This window comes from Nyctibius grandis, chromosome 2 (assembly GCF_013368605.1).
Source record: "Nyctibius grandis isolate bNycGra1 chromosome 2, bNycGra1.pri, whole genome shotgun sequence".
Taxonomy (NCBI): domain Eukaryota; kingdom Metazoa; phylum Chordata; class Aves; order Nyctibiiformes; family Nyctibiidae; genus Nyctibius; species Nyctibius grandis.
In genome coordinates this window covers 93957017-93980022 of record NC_090659.1, presented here as the reverse complement: position 1 = coordinate 93980022, position 23006 = coordinate 93957017, and the positions used below count along the sequence as shown (strand labels likewise).

General features: G+C 46.8%; 1 protein-coding gene across 1 annotated transcript in view; it reads left to right on the top strand.

The window, feature by feature from the left end:
* The first annotated feature begins 6658 nt into the window (after window positions 1-6658).
* The window catches only part of ERICH6B (glutamate rich 6B), a 28325-nt gene continuing 11977 nt past the window's right edge, over window positions 6659-23006 (top strand). The window contains 6 exon segments of the mRNA XM_068395315.1: window positions 6659-7022; window positions 9796-9853; window positions 11959-12073; window positions 13515-13596; window positions 15799-15930; window positions 22143-22264. Coding sequence (XP_068251416.1) covers window positions 6659-7022; window positions 9796-9853; window positions 11959-12073; window positions 13515-13596; window positions 15799-15930; window positions 22143-22264 — 873 coding nt within the window.

The window sequence follows — 23006 nt, the reverse complement described above, 5'->3', positions numbered from 1 at the left end:
GGAGCTGCTGGGGATGCTGGGTCCCACCAGCCACTCTCAGCGAAAGAGCTTGCCAATGTTTTCCTGGCCATCCTTGCACCCAATGGGGGACCCCAACCCAAGGTCCATGGTCATAGAAAAGGTGAATTCAGCTTGATTTTTAATGGGGGATTATGGAACAGCTCAGAGTAATGAAAACAAGGTTTTGATGGCGAAGCAGGCAGCTGTGATGGGAATAGACACACAGGGACAGGCAGCTCAGTTTGCTGGCCCCACCAAGCTCAGCAGCGCCCCAGGATGGGAATGGCAGGAGGTCCTGCCGTGACTTCCCATGGACATGTCCAGCCCGGCCATGGCTGAGGGCGGAGGATTGGGCAGCTGTGAGATGGGGCACGACAGCAAGAGCCAAAGAAATATGGGGGTAACGGCACCAGCGAGGCAACTGCAACTGTTATTAACACATACACAGCAATTGCTCTGCCTTTGTCTCCTGATGAATCAGAGGAAATTGTCTCCTGAGCCCTTCGCCTTCCAGCTACTTCAGCTGTGTTTTGTTTCTTTGTGTGTTTGATTCAAATATTCTGACTATATTTCAGCATATTATTATGAGAACAGAAGAGCTATAGAGAAAGTGAATCTTCACAGAGGAAATAGCCAATAAATGTTGCTTTGAATTCACTTACTTTTTATGGTGAGCTCTGATGTCAGGGACAGATATGGCTTTGGAGAAGATGCGTCGCTGTGCTGCAGATGTGTTTGTGAATACTTAGTGGACAATCTCCTGTGACATTGTAATGGGCAGCTTACCATTATCTATTAGATTTTTAAGCCTGTCATTTTGATGTGAGTGATTTCCAAGGCCTCCCTGGAATTAAACCTTGCAAGAGAGGTCAAGGACAACAGAAAGGGCTTCTTCAAATACATTGCAGGTAAAGCCAACACTAGAGGCAACGTAGGCCCACTGATGAATGAGGTGGGGGCCCTGGAGACAGAGGATAAAAAGAAGGCGGAGTTACTGAATGCCTTCTTTGCCTCTGTCTATACTGCTGGAGGCTGTCCTGAGGAGCCCCAGACCCCTGAGGCCCCAGAAGAAGTCAGGATAGAGGAGGAATCTGTCTTGGTTGATGAGGGCTGGGTCAGGGACCAATTAAGCAATCTGGACGTCCATAAATCCATGGGCCCTGATGGGATGCATCCGCGGGTGCTGAGGGAGCTGGCAGAAGTCATTGCTAGGCCACTCTCCATCATCTTTGCTAAGTCGTGGGCAACGGGAGAGGTACCTGAGGACTGGAGGAAAGCGAATGTCACTCCAGTCTTCAAAAAGGGCAAGAAGGAGGACCCAGGTAACTATAGACCGGTCAGCCTCACCTCCATCCCCGGAAAGGTGATGGAACAACTTGTTCTTGGTGCTGTCTCTAGGCACATCAAGGATAGGGGGATCATTAGGGGCACTCAGCATGGCTTCACCAAGGGGAAGTCATGCTTAACCAACTTGATAGCCTTTTATGAGGATGTTACCCGGTGGATAGATGATGGTAAAGCTGTGGATGTGGTCTATCTCGATTTCAGTAAAGCGTTTGACACGGTCTCCCACAGCATCCTCGCAGCTAAACTGAGGAAGTGTGGTCTGGATGATCGGGTAGTGAGGTGGATTGTGAACTGGCTGAAGGAAAGAAGCCAGAGAGTGGTGGTCAATGGGACAGAGTCCAGTTGGAGGCCTGTGTCTAGCGGAGTCCCTCAAGGGTCAGTTCTGGGACCAGTTCTATTCAATATATTCATTAATGACTTGGATGAGGGATTAGAGTGCACTGTCAGCAAGTTCGCTGATGACACAAAACTGGGAGGAGTGCCTGACACAACGGAAGGCTGCGCAGCCATTCAGAGGGACCTGGACAGGCTGGAGAGTTGGGCGGGGAGGAACTTAATGAAATATAACAAGGGCAAGTGTAGAGTCCTGCATCTGGGCAAGAACAACCCCATGTATGAGTGCAAGTTGGGGGCAGACCTGTTGGAGACCAGCGTAGGGGAAAGGGACCTGGGGGTCCTAGTGGACAACAGGATGACCAGGAGCCAGCACTGTGCCCTTGTGGCCAAGAAGGCCAATGGCATCCTGGGCTGTATTAGAAGGGGTGTGGTTAGCAGGTTGAGAGAGGTTCTCCTCCCCCTCTACTCTGCCCTGGTGAGGCTGCATTTGGAATATTGTGTCCAGTTCTGGGCCCCTCAGTTCAAGAAGGACAGGGAACTGCTAGAGAGAGTCCAGCGCAGAGCCACGAAGATGATTAAGGGAGTGGAACATCTCCCTTCTGAGGAGAGGCTGAGGGAGCTGGGTCTCTTTAGCTTAGAGAAGAGGAGACTGAGGGGTGACCTCATTAATGTTTATAAATATGTAAAGGGCAAGTGTCATGAGGATGGAGCCAGGCTCTTCTCAGTGACATCCCTTGACAGGACAAGGGGCAATGGGTGCAAGCTGGAACACAGGAGGTTCTGCATAAATATGAGGAAAAACTTCTTTATGGTGAGGGTGACCGAACACTGGAACAGGCTGCCCAGAGAGGTTGTAGAGTCTCCTTCTCTGGAGACATTCAAAACCCGCCTGGACACGTTCCTGTGTGATATGGTCTAGGTAATCATGCTCCGGCAGGGGGATTGGACTAGATGATCTTTCGAGGTCCCTTCCAATCCCTAACATTCTGTGATTCAGTTTAATACTGGTCCCCATGAACTATGAGCTTACAAAAGCAAGAGCACTCTTCTTTGTGTGGCGATCCTATCTGGCCAGATTAGCAAAATGTTTATTTGCATTTTGCAGAAAAAATTGGGCTTTGTAACAAAAATATGTAGCAGGTCAAGTGAAAAATGTGACGATTTGATATCAAAATCCCAGAATGGTTCATGATGGAGAGGGGAAGGCAAACTTCCAAAGCAGAAACCTTTAATTTTGGCACTTTCAAAATGTGACATTTCATCCCTCTAATTTGCCATGGGCTTTTTGTTTTGGACACTTCTTGTGATGAAAACAAGCATGCAAACAAAAAAAAAAACCCTATTTAGAATTCTGTAAAACGCTTCATTTGATCCTCTTCAGTTTCCTGGAAAAGTTCGACATGAACATTCAAGTACTGCATTTCTTCAAATTGTGGGGAAACTGCTGATCTGTGAGTTTTGCAGCTTTGATGTGCCAAGAGAGGGTTCTCTAAAAGCTACTGTAATTCATATTACTCAGTAGGACCATCTCAATGAACGTGAGAGCCCAGTTTGGCAGGTATGGTAGGACCAGAGAGCAGAGGTCATCTGTCCTGAAGGCTTTACCCTCCTGATATAAGATTCCCATAGGATTAGCTACATGGTTTTGTGTGGAGTGGCACAGGGAGACCATGAAAGTCTGTTTGATATGAAAGTCCGTTTCCGCTGCTGGAGGAGAAGTTCTCCACACTAGCTGTATAAGTTGATTTTTCTCTTTTGATTTAGGGTGAAGTCAGGATAGGAACGGTGACAAGGCAACATAGACAAGCTATATATTAAGGATGAGATCCTACCCCTAGGCACTGCTGTTGCTGCTGTGTGGAGCCAGACAGGTGAGCTAAGTCCGTACGTCCATGGCTCACGCTCTTCTGCTGGGTTTGAAAAGTGCTCATTTCAGCTGTGCTTTTATTAATTCAAATTGCCTGTTTGCAAGGTTGCAAGAGAAAATTTTTAAAAAGCCTCACTAAGAATACACTATAAAATGTCCTTTAAAACATTCATGAAAGAGGAAGAGTTAAAGGGTGACAGCCAGTTTTAAGAGGTGATGGTGCACGAGGACTTACCTAGGTGAAACGTGGCACCTGGCCGGAAGTGAAGAGAAGTGCCATACACAGACATGGGGCCAGGACAGCCCCTGCCACGCAGACATTGTGAAAATGGCACTGGCTTGCCCCAGAGAAGTCTCTGAGCTTGCACTGATCCATGCATTGCAATCCAAGGCAAATGTCAATTACAGGACATGAGAGCCAGGAGAGAAGGCAACACTGGTTTGGAAGCAGCAACCAAAACAGCCAGGTGAGACTTGACTTCCAAACCCCGGGTGGAGGATGTGATTATTACCCTCTGCTTGGCGCTGGTGAGGCACATCCGGAGTGCTATGTCCAGTTTGGGGCTCCCCAGTACGAGAGACACGGGCGTACTGGAGCAAAGGGTCACCAAGACATGTAGGGGTTGGAGCCTACATGCATAAGAGGAGGCTGAGAGAGCTGGAACTGTTCAGCCTGGAGGAGAAAAGTCTCAGGGACATCTCATTGCTATCTATAGCTGCCAAATGGAAGGGTGAAAAGACAGCCAGACTCTTCTCAGAACTGTGCAGCTCTAGGAGAAAGGTCAATGGACACAAACTGGAGTATGAGAAATCCCAATTAAATATTGGCAAAAATATTTCCAGCATCAAGGTGGTTAAATACTGGAGTCAGAAAGGCTGTAGGATCTCATCCTTTGGAGATATTTAAAATTTGACTGGGCAAGACCCCGAGGCCCCTGATCTAGTTGACTTGCTTTGAGGAGGAGTCTGGACCAGATGACCTTCCAGCCTGGCTTGCTCTACAGGTCCGTGGCCCCAAAAACTTGACATAAGAAGCAGAAGGACAGCAGTACAATGATCAGTAGAGTCAATGACATCAGAGATGCTTTAAAGTATAATGAAGAAGCAAAGGAATCTTAACATTGATTTGTTACAAGAGAAATGGTAGAATTTTTCATGAAAGGCAGAAATGACAGACTTTTCCAAAGCTAGTTCTCTAAGGAGAGGAAAATTAAGCAATGTAATTAGATTGTATGATAATGAGACACTTTCTGTCCCAGCAATGAAGGATGCAGTGTTAGACTGCCACTGGTAAAGCTAGGTGCTTTAAAATCAGATGCAGACAGCTAGCCTAAAGAAAACAGTAGTAAAAGGAAAACTTTGGGGTCTCTCTGGGCCACTGGTATTGGTTTTCAGAAGTCCTGGATAAGAAGAGAAGTTCCAAGAACAGAAAAAATTATCCTGAGAGAAGGGCAAGAGGGGCAATTAAAGATAGTCTTTAATGTGAACCAACACAGAGATAGGGAATATGGCTTTTGCCAGACTAGCTCAATGATTTCTTTTAATGAGATTTGTAAGTTTGATTGACAAAGGCAAAAGTATTGATACCCTATACATGTTCTTTTCTGTGGCGTTTGAGTTGATTCTGCCAGGCACTGTATTAAGAAACTAAACTACATCAGTCCTGTGGACTAAAATGCGTTAACCAGCAGGTCTCAGACCTATGGTCTTTAATACACAACAAATCGTAGCGGATGACCATTGCCAGAGTACTACAGAAGCAGCGCTGGCTGGGACCTCGCCTACTCAGTGTCTTCACCATGGATAGTGCTGTGCCGTTCCTGCTTGGCGTTTGCCTACTCTGTTCTCAGAAATTGTCCCGCCGGGGAAGCCCAGACGAGAGGCGAGGAGCACATCCCACTGAGCAGTCCCCTGCACATCCACAGTGCCCACATGCGTGTGTGTCCATGGGCTCCCACAGCTGGCAGAGACCGCTCTGCCCACATGGACGGAGAGGGCTGCATGGTCTGGAGGTGGTCCATGGGTGCACCAAAGCTGACACCCAGGGCACTGGAAGGTTTTGGGCCTCCTGCATTGGTAAAACACCTGGAAAGAGCCATCTCAGTTTGCAGTCAGTCAGAGCAGAGGAGCATCATGCCCAATGGGAACTGGCAGGGAGGGGCGGGCAGGGAAGAGGACGTTGTGAAGCACTAGTTCTGCCAAACTAACCTTATTATTTTTCCCTCCTTTCTCTTTTGACATTAAACAGACTGAGTGGATGAAGGGAAGATGCAGACACAATTAACCAGATATTGCAAACAGGAGGGCGAGTTGCTTTTTATGTTTATGTTTCAGACACACAGCTATACAGAATAATGCAATAACAAAAATCATGCGGCATTTACCCTGGGTTTATTCACTACAAGTCCTTTGAGAGCTGCTTTTGTTTGTCTTTATTTAATTGGCATGGTCGGATGGCCACCAGCAGGTCCAATTAAACAGATTCAATAGATTCCACTGTACATTTTTATTTTTTTCTTCATCAGTGTGTAGCATAAAATGTCCAAAATAATTTGTCTGAGTACTGGTAATGAATATAAAGTGCACTCTGTTCCAGCCTGCATACAGTAAGTTTCATCTGTACAGCATTTTACAGCTAAAGCAAACTGGGTTAATAACGAAATCACTGATGCAATTTTTAGTACAGCCTTAATGGGGATGAGGGTACCATTGCGCGTTATGATGCAAGGTATTTGGTTGCTCAACTTTGGGCCTATCTGAGCACAGATAGGCATTATGCCGTCTTTTTTAGCTATCTTAAGCTTTGGTGTTAAGTGTTAGGTGGAACCTGTTTAAGAAAATCCCACCAATGGGACTTGGGCATGCCCTTAATATCAGGTATTTGTTTAAGTGCTTTGTTGAATTGGAGCCTAGAAGATCCTCTTGAAAAGAAAGAGATTTTCAATCTAATAAGGTTATCTTAGTGTGAACATTTTAACTACATCAATCAATATGCCCGTCAGGAGTAAATGACTAATGGGATTTCTCTTTTCTTTCTTTCTTTGTTACCAGAATGATGAATTGACTGCCTGTTGCTGAAGATTCTCATCTCCTTAATGCACTGCAGATATGCTTAATGGACGCAAGCTGTCAGGGTCTGGCAGTAACCAGTCCCAACCAAAAATATTTCCCCCTGGGACTGGGTCATCAGATTCCACCTCTGCTCTCACGCTGGAAAATGTGAAAAGGCTGGAAAAGGAGTACAGGACTTCTAAAGAAGCCTTCAATAAGCAGAGAATACAAGATTATATTAAGCAGACTAATCTTGCTCTCTTCAACAAAGAGACGACTAGGAAAACCAGCAGAGAGCTTGTCTGGGATGCAGAGCCTGAAGGAGCCTCCTCATCCTTGCCTGCAAAGCAGAACAAAAATAGCAAAGAAGATTGCTGGAAGACCTCTGAAGAAATTTCAAGCAAAGATAAGCTACTAACAGGTATTTTTCAGCAATCTGTTAGAGGGAAGGAGAGAGAATAAGACAGCTGTCCTCGATCTTTTCTACATTTCTGTTTGCATAAGGTAAATGAGAGTGCCATGCATAGGCACCTAAAATGGAGATGGATTTTGAGGAGCAACATGTGCCTGCCCTTCCCTGCCTGCCAGTGAGGGCTGCAGCTGTGTGGACCACTGGGCTGGTTTGTACCATGTTTTGGCCAAAAGTATTGAGCTGTGAGAGCACAGTAAGGAGCACCAGCACCCAGACCTGAATCCCAACAATGGAGTTTGTCAGAGAGCTCATCACAAATGCAGGATGCTAGTCTAAGTGTCCCAGATGAAAAAAATGGGATTTTACCAGTAACTTAGACAGAAGCAGAGTGAAACCAGGACAGAGCGTAAACAGAAAACCCACCCATCCATTTTAGGCAACACTTCTGACTTTCCGAGATGTTCAAACACTGTGATTTAGTTTTGTCTGGAGCAGAGTTGCTCTGTTGCATGTAAATGCCACCAAATTAATATTAGACAATTACCTATTATTAGATATCTCAGGCTATGTTTACCTTCTTTTTATATACATACCCTGCTTTTAATAATATTTTACAGCTCATTAAGTAACCCAGCCAATGTTTGGAGGCAGATAGCAGGGAGAAAAATGTAGTTAATACATGGAAAGGAAAACCCTCTAAATTACAGGAAAAAAAAACTTTTTTAGGGATGGCAAGAACTTGTCCCATTTTGGTTCTGGCTGCCTGTGGTGGCACAGACCATCTCCTCTGCTTGCAAGCCAGGATGTGGTTTGTGGCTGTATGCAGGATAGGGTCACAGCTGTCCCCTGAGGGTGGGTGAAGAAGGGACAAATGACCCCATCAAAAGCCACTGGAAGGGGACCACACAGCATCCGTGGGGAATGGCAACTGGTTCCCTACATAGGCAGAGTCTGGATTTCTGCAACAGAGACTGGATCCCAAACCAGGGTCCAAGTAGGACAACTTGGCCTTATCCTAAGTATAAATCAGGTTTTTAGAGGAAAGACTGGACTTTTTCCATATGTCTTCCTTGAACATGCTAGGAGCATGCATTCCACCTGCTGTAAGACAGCCCCTAGCATAGCCTTGGCATAGCCAGGACCCTAAGCCTGCCTTGGCATAGCCAGAAAGGCACAGACAGCATGAAAAAGCCAGGCTAATCCTTAAAGTAAAGGGTTACCTATTTGCTAGAGAATTCGTGCATTGGTTCTCCTTGGGGGTTGCCCAACAGAAGTGTTTTCTGCTCCCTTTTGCATTTTTCTTGATGCAAATTTGCCAGCCCCCAAGAATGAGAAAAAATGACTGTTTGCACACGTAAGGTTTATTTTTAAGAGCTTTCCACGTGGAAATCAAGTATTCTTAGCAGGCGTACACGTGAGCTGCATCCTTGAGGATAAATCTGCCCCAGCAAGAGCCTGAGGATCTGAAACCGTCACGAGTAACTGGAAGAAAATGCATGCAGAAAACTCTCTCACTGCTATCCCAGGCAATTGCTTGTTGGATTTCCACATCACAATTTAAAATTCAGATGAAATATGATGTTTCTTTCAGCCTGTTTCAGTAGAGGGATAGTATTTAGACAGAAGGAGGTTTATCAAGGAAAATCAAATATGGGAATGCCTCATTAGGGACCTAGAATGAACAGTTAATATGTCTTCAAGAATTGTACGGTACAGTGATTCACAGGGCTTCTTTGGCCTTTTTCAATCTCTTTACACTGTTTTTTGTCTTTCGTAAGAGTGGCTTATGTAATCTGAGCAGTAACCTTCATTTCAATGCTTTTTCTGGCTCCCTGTCACAGCCATGCTTCTCTTTTTTTCCATGTCTCTTACTCCTCTACATTTTCTTTTCCACCATCTCCTCTGCCACCCTACAGCCCTCCCCAAATGCCTCCTTGTCCATGCTCTTTCCCCAGACCTCTGCATGCCCACAGGTGCCTCTCCTCACTTCCACCACCTTCTGCATATGCCTGACCTAAACCTCTCCCTCTCTCCTCTCTGATTTTTTTGGAAATAACGCCACTTGGGATGTTGGCTCTGAAGTAGGTTGGATAAGTGGTAGTTTATCTGATTGATAGAGCATTTGCTGAGCTGAGCTGTACAATTAACCCTGTATGGGGGCTGCAACAGACACAGAGGGAAACATGCAGCCTGGGGCCACTGAATTAATGCAAACCTGGAGGAGAAAGGTGTTGCTCTGGTAGCAAACCCGCCCAGGGCACTTCTTCTGCCTGTATGAGGTATTCGGGCCAAAATCCCCAGTTTTCTTCCCACTCTTGTAGCATCATCCCTCAGAGGGGCAGACCCAGTCCCTTTCACCCCATTACCCCTGTGCAGCCGCACTGGCACAAGCAGTGAAGGTGAAACATGCATGGGAATATGTCCTCCCAAAGAGCTGTAAAATAAAGAGACCCAAGCTGCTTACAGATGAAACCTGAGCAGGAAGGTAAAGTAATAAATTAGCTTGTAACTCTTGTCTCTTCCTCTGCAAAGCCTGCCCTCGGTCTCCAGCAACTTTTTTAATGAGTCATTTTTGGGAACTTTTTCTTCACTCTCCTGCAATTTATTATACCGTTAAAACCGATGGGGAAAAAATGTTCCTCGTTAAGGTGGGAAGGTTTTATCTGAAACACAAAATAATGAAATGGCAAGAAATCTCAAGGCAGGAAAAAACCCCTGCTGTTCTACACAAAAAGAGTATCATCTTTTTTTTTAAAAAGAAAGCTTTTTCTCTTCCCTCCAGCACCAGCGACAGATTCACCATCAGCTCAGCCCACTGGCTCTAAACCGAAGGAATCCAAGTAAGGAGAGTAATTGGTAACATTTTTCTATATAATTCAGTCATGTTAGGATGTATTTATGCCATACACGGGTGAGCAGCAGGAACACCTAACAACTGGAGATTTACAGTGTGCCTGAGACATCCACAGCCTGGCAGCCGCTGCTGTCCCCCTGCTATTAATAAACTGGAAGTTATGTCTGTCTGAGTGGTTGTCTTTGGGCCTCCCAACATTTGCTATATTAAAAGGGATGCTGCCAGGCTCTGCAGAGGTTTTTTTTTTAATTTTTTTTTTGTTAGACAGATAAATCCCACACAGCATCTCTCGAAGTGGCTGCAATGTGTGATTTTTATTTTGCAGGCTGCTCTTCCAGCTGGGGAGGAAAGCGTGGTCCGATTCCCCAGCCACGGTAAATCAGCATAATACCACCCTTCACACCACCGATGCTGCAGCAACGTGGATTTACACTGGCCGGAGATGTAGCTCACTCTTTTCAGTTGACCGATATAAACATTAGGCATATCTAATCTTGCTTGCAGACAGAGAGAAGGAGAGAGAAGAGAAATTGAATAGAGACACTTGTTCAAGAGACAAATAAAGACCAAATTCTTCTGCAGCGTACTTTAAATGGCACTTGGTTCATTGATAATATTCCTTATATGAAAATCTGAAGGATGTTTTGGCTTTTTTCCTTAAAGACGTTACCACATGTGCTTGGCACCAAGGGAAATGGATATAAGCAGCTGTTTCAGGGAAGGCTGTTGTATTGCTACATGCACATGCAGGAAGGTGGTTTTTTCTTTACAAGGTTATAAATTCATAACTTGCAGCCTGAAAGAGTGCAGGCTCTATTTCTTCCCCAAATTATGAAAATGTTACGGTCTGAGGTAAAACCTCTGTTGCAATATCAAGAGAAATTAATTGGTCTTATGGTTTCCAGGCTAACAGAAAGTCCCTACACAAGTGCAAGAAAAATGAGATTTGCAACCCATCTGAGAGGTTTGTGCCTTCCCGCGAGGTGTGGAACTGCTGCTGCGGGAACTGGAGGGGACCCAGCAGCCCAGCTCTGCATGGGGCTGGCCTGAGGTGTACTTAAGGGACCAGTCATGATTTGGGGTTCATGCAGCCAGCTGCCCACGCATCACTGGGGCTGCACCACAGCCCCTCATGGGCAGGCAGGTTGCTCAGTCTGAGCACATGTCTCATCCTGGACCAAACACCAGCTTGACATGTGGAGCAGATCGAGTCACCCACCAACACCCCCAGTCCTAGGAACAGGGGATCCTGTGACATTTGGGCTTGATACCTGTTCCAGTTAACCTGCACGTGGCCCTTTATGGGTCTCCGCTCCTCACATGTAAGGCAGAAATGATGGTGTTTTGCTACCTCAGCAGAGCTGGGAGAGCAAACACGCGATGGAGGCACCAGAGCATCGCTGCTCCCCCTGGTCCTCAAAGGTTTTTATCCACGGATGCATTAATTTGTGTGCGCTGTGCCCAGAATACTTTAAAATTTGTAGGTAACTAATAAAAAAGCAGTGATGTGTAAAGGCCTTGTTGAATTACTAATGTAGATAAACAACAAAAAAAAAATCAAAAGCCCTTCACTCCTTCCCTTGAATCAGATCAAGTCAGGCCCCAACCACAGTTTGTTCAGCATCTTTTTTTCTTTTCATGCTTTTTTTCATTTGCCAAGGCCACAGGCATCTTTAAATTAGTATATCACAGGGGCAATCAAAAAATTATCTCTGTGTTACGCAGATAGAAGCAGCTGGCCACCTTGATAGTTCCGTGTTGTAGGCTGGGAATTATTTCATACCCTGCCAGACATCTGCAGGTGAAAAGAGAGAGTGGGAGAGGGTCTGGAAAGCCCCAGTTACCCCTCTGTGTCCTGCTGCCCTTAGCTTTGCCAGTACATCTCTCCCCTCTGCATGCTGCAAGACCTAACTTTCACATCTTCTGAGCCAGAACTTATTTAAGGTGACTGGTGCTTCCTGACCAAAATAATGCCACCAAGAATCATTGGAAGCAGCTGGGAAACCTTGCCTGCTCCTAAACCCCATAGCCCTCTTCCTCACTGGCCATGAACTACCTACAAGCATCCTACCCGATGTCACCTCTTTGCAGATGGCATGTAGACAGCTCTCCTGTCTCCTGCTGCAGGAGAAGGCATGACATCGAGGATTAAATGACCCAGATGGAGTGGAGCTATTCAAAAGAGTCCCTAGTTGCCAGGGAGGATGGTGAGTTCATTTAAAGCAGCCCCATCTGACATCCCAAGTACTCAGAATTCTAGAGGTTTTTTAAAAAGTGGATTTTGGCATCAGTTTAATAAAAAAAAAATACTTACAGGGTAGGTTTTGTTCAACAGAAACGTTGATTCAGTTGAAGCACTTTGACAAGGATAAATGCCTCTCATTACCAACAGCCTAAGTTCTGTTCCCCTCCTATTATTATGGCACAAAATGCCTCATGGCATTTTTCCTTAGATCCAGCTCTGTTTCACTTTCCACATTATTAAGGGTTTCGTGTAGAAGCTGGCAAAAGGCAAACTCTCAAACCCATACACAGAGCCAGTCGGACACCAGTGAGAGCCCAGAGGGAAGCCAGGGCCACCCTCAGCACCTCATCTGATGGCCCAGTAGCTGATGAGCATTGGCAAGAGTGCTCTGAGCCTGTATGACCCCAGCCCTCTCTGTCAAGGCATAGGGACGAGCTGATTTGCAGTGAGCTGCCCCTTGAAGTCGAACTTGCTCTCCATCACCACCCTAAGCCGTGACACTGGAGCTGAGGGATGACACCTACTGAGCTGGGAGGATGCCCAGCAGTGCTCAGCATCTCCAGCCCACGCCATGTCGGTGTGGGTTGTCTCTGTAAACAGAGATGGTCACAACCTAGAATGGAGGAATATTCTTGTTCTCAGCTTCTTGATCTTAACAGGCCTCCTTGGGCTGATGAATCTCTCTCTTACTGCCCAAAGAGAGGTAGTGAAGTGAACTTCACTTAAAGTTCATGAGCACTTTGATGGTGCTGTCATTGCAGGCTGCCAGCAATGTGGAAAAGCCGTTCCTCCCCTCCCTGCCTCCCGCAGTCCTGAGGTTGCCCCTCCTTTCTGCCACCAGCAAGACAGGCCATCCACCTGCAACCATCCAAGGTCACTTTTCAAGGCCAGCATCTCCTTTTAGGTTAATGCAACTCCTCCATCTCCAGTCATCCAGGTTTGGAAGGGCATTTGAGGGCCAAAGTCACATTGATTTCCAGGAGTACATTAGACACCTAAATGTTTTAGAGGATCCTGGCCTAAGGGCCCTCTGTGAGTGAAGCACAATGTTGTCACTAGGCTGTCTCAGCCCACAAGGGTTTATGAAATGCTTAGCTAGCAAAAGAAAAAGCATTAACTTCTTGGCTACGGCTTTCTGCCGAAAGATAGGCAGGCCGTGCTTCAATGCAGATGTCTCGGGGAAAAAATGTGCAGTGCATTAGAGAGCTGTGACTCATAGAATAATTATCCTCGTTTCTCATAGTTTATTAATAATTTAAACCCAATCTTGGTGTTATTGATCTATCATTGAATCGGAGATTTATTTCAGATCTGTAGTCACTGAAGCAGTAAATTTAATCCCCCTTCCCCTCCCACCCTTCCATCCACTAAACTCACTTTATAACTAAAACATGATGTTTAGGCTGTTTCAGTAATAGGAGAGGAGAAGAAGTGCTCAGAGGTTGTGGGTAGGGGGAGCAGCCTTAAGCCCACAGAAGACCGAGGTAAACGGCATCATGATTTTGGGTTTAATACACGTTTTTTTGACCGAACCATCCTCTGCACATGGTCTCAGGGATGCCAGAAGGACCAAATGCTACTTGCTGGAGTGTGCATCACAATCAGATCCTAAACCAGTTTTACCTGTTTTCATCTGGGTTTGCTTGCCCATTCCCATAGCTCACCATCAGTTTTGCACATATCCCTGTTGTGGATCCCAGTCCTACTCTTTGTCCTCTGGAAACACATATACGAGCTCACTGATGTAAAAGTGCATGCAACATATAGGCTGTTGTAAGGCATACAAGCTCCCAGGCCCGATCCTAATCTTACTTAAACTGGCAAAAACCTGAGTGTCCCAGGAGTACCATGAGTGTAAAATCAATTTAAGTGCGTGGAGGATCAAGCCTAGAAAACTATAATGTGAAGACTCCTACAGCAGTGCTCACTTGGCTGTAACATGTGTCTGGTGCATTCACTACTATAAACAGCAAGACCTGGCCTTTTAAAGGAAGCCAGGAATAGAAAACAGCATGCTTTATGACTGTAGAGTGCCCAGAGAAGTTATTTTTGTAGGCAAATTAAATACTTTTTTATTAGACCAATTGTAGTATACAGCTGGGGTGGAAAATGTGTTCTTGGCTGTACCAACTCTTTCTCAGGTCTGAAAGAAAGCAGCAAATGTGCCCAAATGCTCATCTGTTCTTTTCCATCTGTATTAATGGATACAGTTAAAGATATTACCATCCCCTGCCAGCCCATCCTTGGTACTGTCCAGGTTCCAGACCCTGCAGCTGGAACCACAGCAAGTGGGGGCTCTTGGCCACGGTTGGAGCTTCTGCAGCTATGGAAATGTGCAACCGGGCCAAGCTGTCACAGCCTTTCTCTAAAAAGCAAACAAGACTCAGTGTAACCAGGCAGAGAGGCTGCATTGGTGGGGTAAAGCGTTGGTGTGCACCTGTTAGTATGGGCTCTTAGCACATCTGATGTTTCTTGCCCAAGTGGAAGATATCCCTAGAGATGAACAGCAGGAAAACAAACTCAGTGTAGTCTATAACTGTGTTTTCCAGAGGTATCATTCTTAGTTAAATAGACATGAAGCTGGGTTTTCCTTGTTTTGTGTTTGGGGGTGTTTTTGGTGTTCAGTTTATGTTAGCTAAATCTGGAATAAGACCAGTGAAATGCTGCTATTTCACTAATACTGCAGGACAAGGGATGATGCCAGCAGTAACACATCGAGGTGCACATGCTGGGTGTTGTGGGGCTGTTGGTAGGGGAGAAAAGCCAGGGAAATCTGCGTCTGGACAGCTGGGTCCCTGTAATGCTGGGTCCCTCCTGTCCTGATGGGACTGTTGTCATCAGCGGGTTACCGCTCCTGCAAAGCCCAGCCTTGCTGGCATTAAACCTTCCTCTTCTTCGAGGCCTGAGAGACTTGTTTGGCCAGATGATTGCACCCGAAGGCATGAGTTCCTAGAAAATGGGGCTTTCCTGCAGTTACAAAGCAGCGACCTCCCTTCCTCCCCCTCCTCAGCGAAATAAGCAGAGTGAGCAACCGCAGGCACAGGTACCCATCACCAGTGCAAGTGTGTTTTGAGTACCCACCTGCGATGGGAGTAGATTCGGTGCCTCTCTGAATACACAACCCTTCCTCCCACAGTTTAGTCCTGCATCAGGCATTCAGGAGGGGATTTTCAGTACTGAGCAGCCAAGCAGACAAACTGAGCATCACTTCAGGGTGCAGTTCACACAGAATATATTTGACTTGTTTAGGTCTCATTGCACCCTGGCAAGGTGAGAAAATGCCTTTTCTTGCCTTTTTAGAAGTGGGTAACTAGAGAGCTGTGTCCTCGTCTCTTCCCCCCTAAGGTAGGTGCCTACACCTCCGAATCACTTGCTGGAGGTGCCTGTTCCTTGCTGTTGACAATATTAGGCTCCTAATTCAGGCACTTCCCTTGCAGGGATGACCTTGGGCCTCAGTGCAGCTTGTACAGGTCTCCTGACCTGTGGGACACCCTTCTCAAAAGGCCCAGGCAAGGTATTTGCAGAGGCAGATCACGCTCAGCTGGCCCACCACCCTCCTGCACCCTAGCTGGCCGCAGGGTGGGTATGTGCTCCCCATCCTTCCTGGCACCCCTCGGAGGCTGCGATGGTGCAGAAGCAGTTTCGGCACTGTGTCATGCTGTGGGAAATTCTCCTCTTCCCTACAGCCATGGAGGTGCTCTCCAGTGACACCGAGGTGTATCTTGAGGCAGGAGAGAGCAAGGGGACAGCTGAAACCGAGGAAGAGGCAGTGGCCGAGGACGGAGAGGAGAATAACCAAGCAAAACTGTGGGAGCAAGGTACAGTGTGATATTTGGAATAATCACAGCCACTGTGAGATAAATCTGGGTTTTCTAGGTGCCCATCTGCCATCCTTTGAAAATCCCAGGCTGAACTAAAGATCATTTTGTTCATAAGAACAACTGAAGCATTTGAAGTCCTCCTTTTGCCGTTGTGGATCAGATATTAGCACTGTTAGGTGGCCATGGAGGACAACTGATCCTGTCTAGTCATCCACAGCCATAATAAAAATGACAAGGGAAATATGAATGGGACCATTTTTGTCAGAATACTAGAGTTAACCTCTAGGAAAGGGTCAAGAGGATGCCTGGAAGCATCAGCCTTAAACCAAAGGGTCGCAGCCCTCTTCCTCCCATGGTCTTCCTCCTCTATTTCAGTGGCTTTTGGTTCTGCCACATCTCATCTGGGTTGGCATGGGATGTCAGAGACTGCAGGAGGCAAGAAAAACCTGTGGTTTGGAGAAAAAAGCAGTTGGGAAAGGGGATGAAAGAAGGAAAATTGGGAATCTGAGAAAGAGGGCAAGAAATATGAGATTAGAGAAGGAAAAGATCTCAATAGCTGTGGAGGTATGAATGAAAAACTAAGGAGGACGGACCTCAGGGAAGAGAGGAAACCAAGAATACGGATTAGGAGAGAGGCAGAGGAGGCGGAAGGTAGGAAAACAGAGGGAGGGACATTGAAAGAGGAGGTGGATATAAATTAGAAGCAAAACTTAGAGGAGAAGAAATTTAGCAAAATCACAAAATGAAAACAACGAAGTGAAGAGCGTCTGATTCCAGAGAGCAGAGGAGACAGGCTCGGCAAGACAACACTCCTGGTTGTTCATTGAAAGTTTGGTGACAAAATAGTGCAGAGAAGGTAACTCCTCTGTTCTTCTTCTGTCTGGATATCTGCAGTCCCCAGAGGAATTAGGCTGTGAAAGAAAGACCTAGGACTGCAAAGCATTTCCTTTCTGTTTGGGATAAAAAGCGCTCATTCTGAGGAGAAAAGGGGAAAGGGCAGAAAGAATGGGTGCTTATTTTTCTTTTCTTCCCTTTTTTTTCTTTTTTTTTCTTTTTTTAGTTTTTTATTTCCACAAGAAGCTTTGACACACATTTGTTAGGTAGAGAGTGGCTGCCCGGAGCAGGGGACGTGCTCCGCGTTGAGGTATGCTCCAGCATTTCCCAGAACAGATACCAGGCAAATGGAGGGGCACAACTGCAGAGTCGCTGCCTGTGCTACTCCCTTTGCCCACCCCAAACCTCTCAGTCTCCCATCACTGGGGTGCAGTGGCTTGAAACCTGCAGGAGGAGAATTCTTAAAACCCTGTTCTGTGCCTTCCCCTGCCGTGCAGCTCGTCCCCCCATCCCTACTTTTTCTTGTCAGGCATTTGTATAAATAGGATTAACATCTGCAGTTACACTTAGCTAGGTTGCAAATTACACAGGCTATCAAGCCTTGTGCTTCAGGGCATACACTGATTACTATCAGAGGGGCAAAAATGAGTTTTTCCAATAACAGAATATTGCATGATTGACTGGGGACATTATGGGGCAGAGTGGATTAGCCTTTGCTATCAGTATCAGTTGTATGTCATTACCGCATCAAAGCACCAGACGTGGGCAAGCCACCTCCATTCAGGCAGCGCTGGAGGTGGCTGGGTCCGGAGGAGTAGGGCTGGTTGTTAAAACCGGCACTGATTTCTGAAACTGTTTATAAAACGTGCCTCCAGCAAGCTGTGATCCCTGCTTCTGCTTGCCAGCCTCCTGGGCAGCATGCTGCATGCCTTTGGCTCACCAGAGGACCCCGTCCTCCCCTCTGTTGTCCTCTTATGGCCAGACCCAGCCCTCCTCACTGCTACTGCAGGGATCCAGCCATCCCACCTCCCTGCCCCGCTGCGCTCTCTTTTCCCCTAACCCACATTATATTCCTCTGGCAGTGGTTTCCCCGGCTCTAAGCCAAGGGCCGAGTCCTGCAGTACAATATATAGGCTGCTGCCCATAAAACATCATCCTACGACGTGATTTTTCAGAAGCCAAATTCACACGCAGGCTCTCGGGGCTCCCCATCATCACTCTGCTACTTCGCAGTCAGGAAGGAAGCTGTGGACTAAAAAAAGCTGGAGCATCTCCTGGTGTTTCCCAACTCCAGTGGGATCAAGAGGCATCGGAGGAGCTGGGACACACTGTAACAGGAGGGTCCCTGACCGAAGGGTCTGCTGACCCCATCCTTAGGGTGCTTCCAGGGGCTTGTGAGAGGGGCTGAGGCCCCCATTAGCTCTCTATTGTGTATGAACAGCTTTACTCACCCTCAACTTTCAGGCCATCTCATTTCCTTCATCTTGGCAGCAAATGATTCTCTCATTTGAATGGAAGAGCTGGAATTGACAGAAAATCTAAAATAAGAAATATAATTAGCAGCAAAACTTTTAATTCCCCTTTCTAAGCCATTTCTAAATGTGTTAGTGCTTATTTATTGAACCTGGCTTGACATTTAGACAGTTCCTTTTAATGCTAATTGGGCTGATTACTGGGTTGAATCTTACTGCTTTGAGGAAATAGCTGCTCAGAATTCAGAGCTGCCAAGTTTCCCCTGCACAGAAATACCCACCTTTCTTCACAAGAAATATGTATTATTCAGTGCAAATATATTAAAATAAAGCCATTGTGGGAGTGAGGAGCCTGCGCCAGCGACGCTGCCTTGGCAGCCCATGCACGAGGCATGTGGCCGTAGGGTGCCCAGGTTCTGCCTTTCTGTGGTTAAAAACCAGAGCTGGTGGGACAGGGCCAGCCCAGGTGCTGGGAACCAGGTTGGGGTTTGTCCTGGCTCATCAGCTTGGCTGCGGTGCCGAGGGGCACCCTGGGGGAGGAAGGACCCCTGTCCGGTGATGGGTGGGGAGCCCCAAGGAGGAGAAGGAGTGGGTGAGAGGGGCAGCCACTACAGGGGAGGAAGAGGAGGAGTAGGATGAGGATGAGGACGAGGAAGAGGAAGAGGAAGGAGAGCAAGGAAGCCACCTGGTTTCCCCAAGTTGCAGCCAGGAGCTGGGGTTTCCTGCTCTTGCCTACTTGCAGTTGGCACGCAACATTCAAAACTCACATCTTCCTCCCTATCCTACAGAGCCAAACACAGCAGGGACTCCTTCCTAATGGAAATCTAGGGGCAAGAAATGTGGGTGGGGTTTTTTTTCCCATAACAGTCACTATCAGATTATTTGCTTCAATGTCCCTAATGGAGCTTTTTGTGCTCCCTCTCCTGCAGATCAATTGACCAGACAGATGTCTGATTGTCCTCCTGTTTTGATGTATATCATCATTACTCCTTCGGAGCTGCTGCAAAATAGCACACGTGTCAATAAGAATAGAATTTAGCCTTACGTTTACTTTAAATTGGGCTTTGTAGGTGAAAATGGTAGGTTTCCAGAAAATAAGCCTCACCTGCACATTACTGAGCGTTCAATGTCAATAGGAGGCTGCTTGGGCAATGGAGCAGCCTCCAGAAAAAGAGCAGGCTCCTAAACGCTGAGAGTGAGAAGCCAGCCTGGCTTGGCAAGCTTTGCCAATGGCTAGCAGAGCACAAGAAGATTACCCTGATCTGAGGAACAGAGATACTTGAGCTCAGGAATTTCTCCCTGGGGTGTGATTACTTTCTAATAGCCACTATTCCTCATTCTCATTTCCAGCTGGAAAGGAGGTGCAAAGCGAACCTCTTCATTTGGATCCATCAGCTGGTAAACAGCCAAGGCATGGCTTTTAAGGCAGTCTTAGTAAAGTGAACAGGGACGCAAAGTCCCTGTCATTAAGGTGGTGAGTTTTCAGCCAGAAAAGACACTTATACATCATGTCATCAGAGCATCCAAGTGTTTGTTTTTAATTTACATGTGGAAAACGTGAGTGAATCACTCAGATTTGGACTGACCATTCAAGCCACTGCTGTACATTTTCTTTGTTTTGCTCTCCCATCATTCATAATCATGCATCATAAGCAGAACTGGAGCCGCTCTCTTTTGATGATGCCTTGGAACAATAAAAACCAAGATGATCCAGGTCAGGCTGGGGGAAGGTGAGCTGACTGCCATAAACATCCTTGTTCCGAGACACAGCCACTGCCAGGTCATGTTTCCACCACATGGTGAGATGCACATTAGAGGTCTGCACGTAGCATGAGGTGCATCCCTTGGTTATCAGCCATGATTCAGAACGACTTGACCTCTAGCTGAGGACCTGCAGAGAAGACTTATCCACGCAGGAGAAGGTGGACTGGACAGGCTTCCTCAGGTCCCAGACATGGCAATGGGAGGAGATGGTGTGAGCCCAGTTTCTGCAGTGTGTGCCTTTTGCTGTCACTGTGCCCATAAGGGGATAGTCAGCACTCAGGTATCTTGATGCTTTCCCTTGGTCACCACAGTCTGCTTCAGGGCTCCCACCAACAGCCACAGAGGTCATGGCTTTGTCTTTCACAGTAGGGAAGGGGTCTGTGCTCTGAAGTGGTTGGCCTACAGAAGCTTTTGCTTTGGGAGCTAACGGAAAAGAGGATGTACCTGCCTGCGGGTCTTGGCAGAAGGGTTTTTAAGCTGAAAATGGCACCTGGTGTGTTCAGGCTGGAAAGCCACCAAGCAGCTCTATCTCTGTGATGCAGGGGGCTGCGTCGGAAACAGTGACAAGCAGCAGCACCAGACACCTCGGGCTACATTAAGGCTGCTTTGCCTTAGTGGGAGGCACGGCCTGGTGTGAAATGAAGGATATAAGGATGACTGCAAAGGGTCAGTCCCAGAGCTCGCCTGGCCCAGCATCCTGCCCTGTATGAGAGCCAGCAGATGCTCAGGAAGCAACACAAAAGTAGAGCAAACATTTGTTTATACTTCCCAGAATATTCTCCATTCCCCTAGTGGTCTGTGACTCAGGAACCTCCTGAACTGTAGACAATGTCTCTGCATTTAACAGCCCTTGATGGATTGTTCTTCCATTGACTAGTTTATACCCTACTGAACCAACGCAAACTTTAAAGATCCACTGTACCCTATGGCAAGGAGTGCCACAGCTAAAAATCTCTTTTGTTTATTTTGAACTTGTCACTTGATAGTTTTCTTTGATGATCACTCTCTTCCTTTGAAGAGCACTGAATAATGTGAACAGCTGTTCCCCAGTCACACCACTCTTCCCATCACAAAACTCAGTCATATTTCTTCTTCAGTCATTTTTTCTTCCAAGATAAAAAGTCTTAATCTATTCAGTCATTCCCTGAATGGAGGCCCTTTTAAGCCTTTGATCATCTTCAATTGCCTTCCTCTGTAACTTCTCTATTTCTTCCATATCATATTTGAGATTGGTGAATCAGGACTGCACAATAGTATTCAAGAGATGGGAGCCCACGGATTTATACAGCAGCATAATGATTTCCTCTGTTTTGCTCTCTCCTCCTTTCCTAATAATTCCTAGCTTTCTGTTTGCTTTTTTGATTGCTACTGAGTGTTGAGCTGACATTTGCATAGAGCTATCTATTATCACCTGAAGATTTCGCTCCCAAGTGGAAATAGCCAGCTCAGAGGCCATTATTTTATATGTAAAGCTAGGATTGTCTTTTCCCATGCGCATCACTTTACATTTATCTACAGCAGATTTCATCTGTGATTTTATTACCCTTTTATTCAGTGCCACAAGGGTCTTTCTGCAACTCTTCACAGTCAGCCCTTTGCCTCAATCACCCTGAATATCATCACAAAACTTATCCTCTCCCTGCTCACTGTTATTTTGAGACTACTTATGAATATTTCAAAAGCATGGGACAATGTTTAGGCTAATTTAGCAGCTTTCCCTCTCAAATTTGAAGTGCCAGGTCCCAACAACAGGGAAGAAATACAGTTTCCCAAGCTCTGGGGATGCCACTGGAGATCAGTTGGCGTTTCTGGGAATGGATGGCATTGTGCCTAACCAGTACGTCTACCTCTCCCCTTGCACAAACAGATGCAGGGGTTATGTAGCTGCTGGGATATATGTGTCTAGTCCCACTAGACTGTATGGGACCAGTGGGAGATGGATAGGGTTATGGTGGCCCTTTCTCCTGCTGAAGCTGGGCCCTGGAACAAAGAGGTGTACAGAAGTCCTGAGGCCTGGGGAGAGGAGGCAGAGGGGAAGCAATTGATGGCAAAGCCTTTCTCTGAGAAAACCTCTGCACAAAGTTGTGAGATGTTACTTTGAACGAAGAGGAGCTAACTGGCAACTCTTCCTTGCAAAAGCCACGTGTGAGCCTGTTGAGCTTGCCCAAGGGAGTCCATGGCTGGAATCGGATGAGGAGCCATTGTCCACAGGAGGAGAGTGTGAGGATGACAGGATTGCAACTGACCTCCGTCTGGGCAAGGTGAGACTGAGCTGGCCAGTTAGCAAGAGGAACCAGGAATTACCATGCAGAGCACTTTTTCAGTTGGGTTTTTTTCATAGAATCACAGAATGGTTTGGGTTCGAAGGAACCTTAAAGATCATCTAGTTCCAACCCCTCCCTGTCATAGGCACGGACACCTTTCCACTAGACCAGGTTGCTCAAAGCCTCATCCAATCTGGCCTCGAACATTTCCAGGGAGGGGGCAGCCACAGCTTCTCTGGGGGACCTGTGCCAGTGTCTCACCACCCTCACAGTCAAGAATTTCCTAATATCTAATCTAAACTTACCCTTTCAGTTTAAAACCATTACCCCTCATCCTATCACTACATGCCCTTGTAAAAAGCCCCTCTCCAGCTTCCCTGTAGGCCCCCTTCAGGTACTGGAAGGCTGCTAGAAGGTCTCCCCAGAGCCTTCTCTTCTTCAGGCTGAACAGCCCCAACTCTCTCAGCCTCTCTTCATAGGAGAGGTGCTCCAGCCCTCTGATCATCTTCATGGCCCTCCTCTGGACTCGCTCCAACAGCTCCATATCCTTCTTATGTTGGGGGCCCCAGAGCTGAACGCAGTACTCCGGGGGGGGTCTCATGAGAACAGAGTAGGGGGCTGCTTTTTCCCAGAAAGCAGCACCTTACAGCAGTGCCTGGATGGTGGTCGGTGCTGGGAGGCAACACCAAGGGGCACTTCTTTCTGCTGGGGGCATCCTTGTTTGGGGGAAGAGGCTGGA